We start from the raw sequence: 8,411 nt of genomic DNA on the forward strand, positions 1-8,411 counted from the left end.
CGCAACGTAGGCGTGACGGGCAGCGAAACACCACGGCCCCGCACAGCCATCGCTTCTCGTGCCTGCAAAGCAAAGCACAGGGCCCTACCGCGCCCACAGTCCCACGTTCTAACGCCGGCACTGCCGCTCCCTGCGCCCCGCCCGCCCGTGCGGCCTCCAGGCCTCTCCCACTTCCTGGTTACCAGCCGCAACCGGAAGCGGCCGCAGTCTCCAGGAAGTGACGTCACGTAAGCACCCGGCGGTGGGCGGGCCCAGGTGATGGCGGAAGCGGAGGCCAAGATGAAGCAGTTCAATGGCGGCGGCGGGGCTGGGCTGGACGCGGAGCGCGGCCGCTTCCCGTACTGCGTGGTGTGGACGCCCATCCCCGTGCTGACGTGAGTGCGGTGTCGGGCAGCAGCGGGCCGCCCCGGCGCTGCCGCTCTCCCGTCCCGCGGCAAGGGCGGGTGCGGGACAGAGGGGCCGGGGCCCGGGGGGCCTTCGCGGTCCGGGGGTGACGGTCGCGCCGCGGGGCCGCTTTGCTCCGCTCCGCTCTGCTCCGCTCTGCTCCGCTCTGCTGGGCTCCGCCTGCCCCGGGCGCAGGGAGGAGCTGGGAGCCGTCCTCTGGGCATGGGAAAGGGCGAGGCCGTGCCGTGTGGCTTCGGGCCGTTTCCCTGCCCGCCTCGCCCTCCAATGAGGAGCAGGTGGCGGCGCCGGCTGGGCCGGGCTGCGGGGCGGGCGGAAGACGCGGAGCGGGGCGCGCCGGGTTGGGAACGGCACCGCGCCCCTGCGCAGCCCGCGTCCCCCCGCGAGCCTCCTGCAGCCGCGCACCCGCCTGGCTGCGCCTCGTGCTCTCCCCGCTTCAGCTCCCACCTCCGGAGGACTTCTCACGGCTTTTCACCTTCTCGTCCCCCCCCCCCCCCGGTCGGGTGCTCAGAGCTGTGCTGCCCCGCTTTCACGTCTCCGTGTCTGTCTGTGGGTTCCTTCCCCAGGGAGCAGTGGCATCTTCCTCTTGGTTTTGTTCTGCGGCGGAAATCTCAGCGTTGCTGTTTGGCAAAATCTCACTTTAGATTGCATAATTGCTCCAATTTTCTCCCTCTGACATTTCCTGTCATCCTCGGATTTGGAAGCTCGAAAGCTAGGCAGTGTCGAGGGGAGAATGAGAAACAAAAGGAAGGAACGTCTGCACCTTTGAAGGTGGCAGTGCTGTGACAACACTGTGCTCCTTGTGGCTGACAGAACGCTGCTCTGCGCAGACAGGGAGCTGCCTGGCTGCTTTGCACTGCGCCGGGTAGGGAAAGGCGGAGGAGAGGGTAAGTGGCACGAGTGCAGAAGATCAAACTTTGTGGATCCTCCACGCTGTGGGGTTACGTTATCGACAAGAGATGTGTGTGGTTCATCTCCTCGGCCGTGCTTATCAGCACGCGTGGCTTGTCTCCCCGTTTTGATCTCTTTAGGATCTCTCTAATTGAGCTGTGGCTTGAGAATCTGTTCCTGTTTAGCCTTGGTGTAATGGCATCTGAGATGTTAGTCACTGAGCACAGCCTGGCGCGGGGAAAGGAGGGAGGAATGGGAGAGGTGAGCAGAGCTGGGAAGGCTGCAGGTTGTGGGAGAGCACTGTAACGACACCGTGACCGTGGCTGGGTTGGGAGACGGACCTGCTGCTCTCTGTAAGTACTGGGGCTGAGGAGAAACCTTTGAAACAAGGGGAGCGTTGAGGGGAGGGAACACCAGGAGCCGGGAACCTCATTTCCTATCTGAGGTGCCAAAATCTGATTTGCAGTGAAAAGCTGCAGCGTGGATGGGCAGCTGGGCAGGATGGCCTTTTTATCCCTCATCCGTCGAAGCAGAAAGTCCAGTTTTAACCCAGGGCTGTTTCTCCTGGATCCGAACCTTTTGCATGGGAACACAAATGGGTTTGTTCTGAGAGCACGGAACTGGTAAAATGTGGAGCCTGAGCGCCCCGTGGAGGAGCCAGCCCTGGGTGTGCTCGTCAGGGCAGCACAGCTCCGGGTGTTCCCTGGGTGCCCTTCCTCTGTTCGTACTTCTGCTTCTCTACCTGGCTGTGGCTCCCTGCTTGTGCCAGGAGACTGTGTCATGCCCTAACCCTGCCTGCCTGTCCCGTGCTGTCCGTTGTGTGGCCACTCCAGCAGTCTCCTGGCAGCACGTTGCACGCTCTCACTGCGATTTAGGGACAAATGTCTCAGCCTGACGCTTCGCCTGTTACCTCTGTAGGTGGCTGTTCCCCATCATCGGCCATATGGGTATCTGCACGTCGACGGGCGTCATTCGGGACTTTGCGGGGCCGTATTTCGTCTCAGTAAGTAGAGGGTGGGTCTTGATACCGAAGCCAAAATCTGTGCTTGGTCTGCATCTCACCTCGCTCGGTGAGCTCTGAGCCGCCCCCTGTGATTTGCAGCTCGGAGTTCTGCAGAGCAGTGGTGCTGGACATCTCTGATCTTTGCCATTACTCTGCGGACTGTTGTCCGGTGCAGGAGGATGAGATAAACAGAGGCTGCTTTGGTTTGTGGGCAGGAGGGAAGGGATCTCATAGTCCACGCTCTTAGCTGGGACTTTTGGACCTAAATCCTATTGCAATTGTCTGCTGGCGTCCTGAGGTTGCTGGGGCAGCGTGGCGGTCCTGTCGCTGGGTGACAGAGCTGTTCCAACTTTGTCTTCATGATATGCTTTTCCCTTTTGTTGCAGGAAGACAACATGGCATTTGGGAAGCCGGTGAAGTGAGTGCTCCCGTTTCTTTTTATTTATTAAACAAACCAGCTGACCTGCAGACGTCCTTTAATCCACGCAGCCGGGCACGCTGTAACGCTGCTTGTCGTGTTCAGATCTCCTCATTCATGCCGGGGGCTGCTGCGTGTGTGCTTCCCAAGGAACCACACTGAGCTAAATCTTAGGGGCCTAACAGCAGCGTCATGGTATGAATATCCCCATCTGCGTGGAGCGTTTTTAAAATAAAGAAAACCAAGGTTGAAACACGTGAGGGTTCTGTTAGCAACAAGTGCTCCCGGTCAGCGGCGCCTGTGCTGTGCCGCGCTGCTGAGCTGCCATCGCTCGCGTCTCGTCACTGATTTTTGGGGGTGGGAGGAGAGGTTCCTGGGCTTTGCTGTGAAGGAGCAGCAGCAAAGGGATCTGTCCTCGTCTTTCCAGGTACTGGAAGCTGGATCCTGGCAAAGTGTACTCCAGCAGCCCCAACGCGTGGGACACGGCCGTGCACGATGCCTCGGAGGAGTACAAGCACCGCATGGTACGGCTCGCGCTGCTGCCCTGCGTCTGTGGAGCGGTTTCTCCCCGTGGTGTGGTCCTCGCTGGAGGGGTGGGACCTGTGCAGTTTGTGGGAGTGGGGAGCCCCAAGGACGGCATCGCTAACGCTGTGCTCCCTTTTTCTGTTCCAGCACAACCTTTGCTGTGATAACTGCCATTCTCACGTGGCTCTGGCCTTAAACTTGATGAGATACGACAACAGCACCTCCTGGAACATGGTCAAACTCTGCTTCTTCTCCCTCCTCTATGGGAAGTACGTAAGGTGAGCCGAGGAGCAGTCGGGATTGCAGGCAGCAGAGCCCCTCTTCTTTCATTCTTCCATCCCTGCAGAGCTTCGGCCTGTCCCTGGGGAAAGGGAGGAACATCTCTGCCCCCAGCACGTGGGCGAGAGGTCCTGGCGCTGTCACTGCCTGCTGCTTGTTCTTAGGGAGAGAACCAGGAGTATTTGCTGGGTTGCACTGGACGCTGCTCCTGAGATACTGGCTCTAGCAACTAATTTAGGGTGCCAGGAATTTGGGAAATGTGAGCTAGAGCAGAACTTGCCTTGTGTTGTCTTTCGGCTGGGTTAGGTCAGAACAGAAGGTCACAGGATGGCTCGTCTCCAAGGGTCACTGGTTTCTCTTCCCTGTCTTGAATCTTGTTTACATTAAAACTTGTCTGATTTCCAACTTGAGTGGGGAGGGAAATCCTGAGCTTTCCTTACTATAAAGGACAAACACTCAGTCTCCATTTCGACTCCTTGGGCCTGGAGAGGAGATCCTGTGAGCGCTGCCCTGCGTAGCATTTTTGCATTGCTTCCCTTCTGCTGGGTCTGGGCTGCTCTCAAAGAGCCCCCCCAGCTTTAATGGGCTGTGCTCCCTGCTGTGCTGGGTAAATACCCAGCAGCTGATCTGATCCGTGGGGCTGGCTGCAATGGCATTCCATTGTCTGACTGCGTAGATGTGACACGTGCTGGGCTGTGACTGGGATCTGTGCTGAAAGCAGAGCTCAGCCCTGTTGTTCACGATACAGTTCTTTGTGGACCCGATGTGATGCCAAAATCTGAACACCTCCTGAACATCCAGGCTGTGATCTGTGCCAGGGGCAGCAATGGACGAGAAGAGCATCTGTCTCCCTCTGATTTCTCCGCTTATCGTCGCTTCTTTTTGTCCCTCCTGTTTGCCTCTGCTGACTCATGTTTAAATCCTTTCCTTTTTGTCCCTTTTCCTTTTGTCTTGCAGCATAGGGGGGTTTGTGAAGACCTGGCTCCCCTTTGTCCTCCTCCTGGGGGTGATCCTGACGGTCGTTCTGACGCTTCACCTGCGGTGATACCAGCCGGGAGCTCCACGCGGAGGAAGGAACTGTGACTGCTTGACTCGGCGCGATGGAGGCATGGCACTGGGAGGCGTTTTCTGGGAAGGCTGCAACTCCACTCCATTGTAACAGCTCACCCTTGTTTCCTGGAACTGCCTTCTTTCCCTTCTGTTTCTCTTCTGTCGCTGGTGTGTCCCAGCGCCGGGCTCCCGGAGCCTCCTGATTTCTCCCTGAATGCGCTCCCTCTGCAATCTGGCAGGTAGAAATGCAGTCGGGAGGCAGAGCCGCAAGGCCAACCCTGCCTGCTGGTTCGGGAGCCCCGGCAGATTCACCTCGTGGGGTTCTCTCCCATCTCCTCTTCCTTCCTCCTGGCAGACGCTTCCTTAGGTTTCCAGCCTCCGAGGAGGGGCTGTGTCCCCGCTGCACGACTCTCCCGTCGCGCACGTCTCCAAGTGGAGGCTTGGGGCTCCTCCTCGGGGTGTGCAGAGCCGCAGCACGTGCTGACCGTCTCCCCAGCAGTGACAGAAAGGTGTTGGTGGCTCAGCCCTGCCCTGAGGAGACACACAGAGGAACGCTCTGTGGCAGGGCAGATCCGTCTGGTCCTGCTGGCGAGCCCGGAAAAGCAGGAAAGTAGATGGACCGGCTTGGGCACGGCTTGTGGCAGAGCTGGGAGTCTGCTGCCAAATCCCTTTTAGCTTGTGCCAGAGAAAATGCAGCTTCCCTGCTTCTCGCGGTGCTCTCAGTGCCTGAAGTTGTCGTTAACGCTTCTCACAAGCTTCTCAACTTCCCTTTGAGCCCCCGGACTTTGCATGTGATGGAGCACATGCCTGCAGAGGTGGCGGTGGGTGCGTGCTGCTGGGACGGCAGGCTTCGTGCGGGGTTGTGATAGCATCTGTGCCTCCAGGGCAGCACCTGAGCCCCGAGCTTTGTGGGGCCGATGGAGATTTGAGGGGAGGCAGAGGGCCTGGCGGGCAGGCGTGCTCTTTTTGGGCTTTGCAGCAGCAAGCAGGGCGCTGGTTTTCCTCTGGCTGGTCCAGCATGGAGAACAGGAGGGTCTGGTGTATTCTGAAGAGCACGCCTGGGGTAAAAGCGCTTTGCGGGACTGGCTTGGGGTAAGAAGTGCTGTTCTCCCAGCGCTGGGGTCTGATGGCCCTGCTGTGCCCTGGGCCGGGCAGGATGGGCGTAGGGGGATAGGGGTGCTGAGCAGGGGGTGGGTTTGGATGTGGGGTCTCTGCAGGTGCTGCTTTCTGCGGGGCTGGTGGCCGCGTGGCTTCCTGCAGCAGTGTGGTGTGCCATTAGCAGATCCCCTCCGTGGCAGAGGAAGGGTCAGCCTTTCCAGGCGTGCCCTGGGAGGTCAGCTCTTTACTCCCACTGCCTGCTGCATTTCGGCCTCCAGGAGTGCTCGTGGCCGGCAAGGGAGCTCCTCTTGACCCCGCACCATCGCCGTGGCTTCCCCCATTGCAGGCACCCTGCTGGCTCCCAGCCTGTGCCTCCCCCTGCTTCCACCTCTGGACTCCCCAGCTGTGCAGGGCCTCCCCTTGGCTGTCTCTATGTCTGTGTGTCCTCCTCTCCCTTGGTCGTGTCCCCTCACACCCCTCCCTTCCCCCAGCTGTCTGCGTCACCTGGTGCTGGGCTGGGGGTGCACCAACCTCAGTGCCCCCCTCCCCACAGCCCCGCACCCGGCGCTGTCGGTGTCTCTGTGCTCTGTCATTTCCTGCCCCGGCGGAGAGCAGGCTGCAGAGCCCAGACCTCCATCAGAGAGAGATGCTCACAGGGACAAGGCGGAACCTCGCCAAGCCGCCCTGCCTCGCCGCAGGCTGCTGAGCCCCGGGTGGAGGGGAGAGACGAGTCCCGTGCCCCAGTTCTCAATGGGAGCCTGATTTCTCAGAGCGACCCTCCAGGGACGTGCCAGGAGCCGCGGGGCTGAGGCCAAGCCGCCCTACTCAGTAGCAATAACCTCGGGCCTCGGGGCGCTGCCTCCCCGCGTGTTCGCGACGCGCTGCACGAGCATTGCCAAAGCCAAGGCTGGGAGCGGGACCCCCCCCCTCCTGGGATTTCCGACGATGTCCAGTGCCATTCCCGACGCTTTTGTACCGGATCTGAGTTTTGAACAGACGCTCTTCCCCTGCAGCAGCAGCGGAGCCCGGCACTGGGTCGGGCCGAGATGAAGCAGAGGTCCCACAGAGCACAGCGAGCACAGAGCACAGCAAGCTGCCCTTGCCCAGAGAAAGGAAGGGATGGGCCAGCGCCTGCAGAGCTCGGATGCGGGCATGGCGCTGGGCTCACGTCCTGCTTTAGCTCACCGAGGTGTGACGTGGAGCTGCGGGAGCGCGGGCAGACCCACGGCCGTGTCCCCAGGCCGGGAGGTGGCGGAGGGGTGGGTGGACAAGGACGTGCTTCCCCCGCAGCGTCCTCCATCTCCCTGCCAGCTCCTGTGCCGTGCCCCCATCCCGCAGCCACAGAGGCTCGCTGTGTCCCGTCCTGTTCCTTCCCGCTGTGCTTTTGCTCTCCCGTCCTTGCCCCGCCGTGCTCACGCTGCAGAGCTCCGTGGCTTTGCCGCTGCCCTTCGGCGGGGGCCATCCCTCCACGTCCCCTTCCTTTGTTCTCGTGATCTCTGTGGGGCGCCGGATTACTTTGTAAATATTTAAACTCTGCTTCTGTGGTTTCATAATCCTGGTGGTAGGGGGGAAATAAACTTCTGCGGATGTCTCCAAGCGCCTCTCTTCTCGGCGAGGCTTTTCTCTTTCAGCAGCGGTGCCGCCGTCCCCCGGGGCGAGCTGAGCTGGGGCCCGAAGGCGCCGCGAGGAACAGCAGGGCTGGGAGCTGGGAGCTGCAGAGCAGGGAAGCTTTGCTGCAGTGCAGGCAGAGCCAGCTGCCGTGCCAGGCCCTTCATGCCAGGCCTCCAAAAGCTGCAGCGCTGCCGCGTCCCTGCCCTGCTCCGCACAGCGCAGCGTGGCCCTGGAGCTGAGCACAGCACAGGACGATGCTCCCACGGCTTCATCCCGTTTCTCTGCGCTCAGCTCCGCGTCTCGCATCCCTCATCTCAGCGCTGCTAAGGGTTTTGCTTCCCCGCTCCTTCAAGCACAGAGCTCCCGCGGTTCCCCTTTGCTGCTGGGAGGGGATGCGCGTGCTGGGCCCGGAGCTGAGGGCAGCAGGGTCGCTGCCCTTCTCCCCTCGCAGCTGCAGCCCGGGGGGCAGAGCCACGCGGTGGGGAAGCGGCTCAGCCCCGCTGTGCACGGCGGGGGATGGCACGGCGCAGCCATCTTGCTGAAGCTTGCGCCCTCGGAGCAAAGCGCTGCTCTGCAGCTCGGGGATGCTGGAGCAAAACTGCCCACGCGGGGAGGCCCTGGTGGCACGGGGGGTTTCTCCCCCCACGAGCTGCAGGAGCACGGTGTGAGCAGCGGGAACGCTCCTGGGACCCCGCAGCCCCCAACCTGCCCGGGATGTCCCCGTGGGGGGGGAGCAGGCCGCACACAGGGGCAGAGCAGCAGCCAAAAACGCAATGAGATTTCCCCCCCCTGCAGGTGCACGGCTCCATCCCCGTGCGCCCACCCCTCACAGCCGCCTCAGAAGCCTCAGTTTCCCACCATGCCCCAACCAGCCCCTCCTGGGGGTCCCAGGGGTGTTGCCCTCCCATGAGCCATGAGCCGCCGTGTGCTCCCTGCTTCAGTTTCCCCCGGGAGCACCGGGACCCGAACGATGAAGCTGAGGGAGTGGGGTGGGTGTGGGGTTGGGATCTGCTCCCGAAACCCGGCTCCGGCGCTGCCCACGCGCTCCCTGCACCCGGTGCAGAAATGAGGCAGAACCTGTTCTGGGCGCCCGCGGGGCAGCTGCCAGCACCCAGAGCACAGAGCACAGCACCC

The 8,411-nt window shown here is 61.5% G+C and overlaps 1 protein-coding gene across 2 annotated transcripts; it reads left to right on the forward strand.

The window, feature by feature from the left end:
• Positions 216-7,262, forward strand: TMEM222 (transmembrane protein 222). Of its 2 annotated transcripts, XM_021375269.1 has the most exons (9): positions 242-374; positions 969-1,289; positions 1,434-1,646; positions 1,760-1,892; positions 2,212-2,296; positions 2,683-2,714; positions 3,142-3,238; positions 3,387-3,517; positions 4,476-7,262. In XM_021375269.1, exons 4-9 carry the CDS (start codon positions 1,795-1,797, stop codon positions 4,561-4,563), a joined length of 531 nt encoding a protein of 176 aa, XP_021230944.1. In that variant the 5' UTR covers positions 242-374; positions 969-1,289; positions 1,434-1,646; positions 1,760-1,794; the 3' UTR covers positions 4,564-7,262. The 2 variants fall into 2 exon arrangements, with proteins under 2 accessions (XP_021230943.1, XP_021230944.1); XM_021375268.1 differs by lacking the exons at positions 969-1,289; positions 1,434-1,646; positions 1,760-1,892 and having other exon boundaries at positions 216-374.

This window comes from Numida meleagris, chromosome 22 (assembly GCF_002078875.1).
Source record: "Numida meleagris isolate 19003 breed g44 Domestic line chromosome 22, NumMel1.0, whole genome shotgun sequence".
NCBI lineage: Eukaryota > Metazoa > Chordata > Aves > Galliformes > Numididae > Numida > Numida meleagris.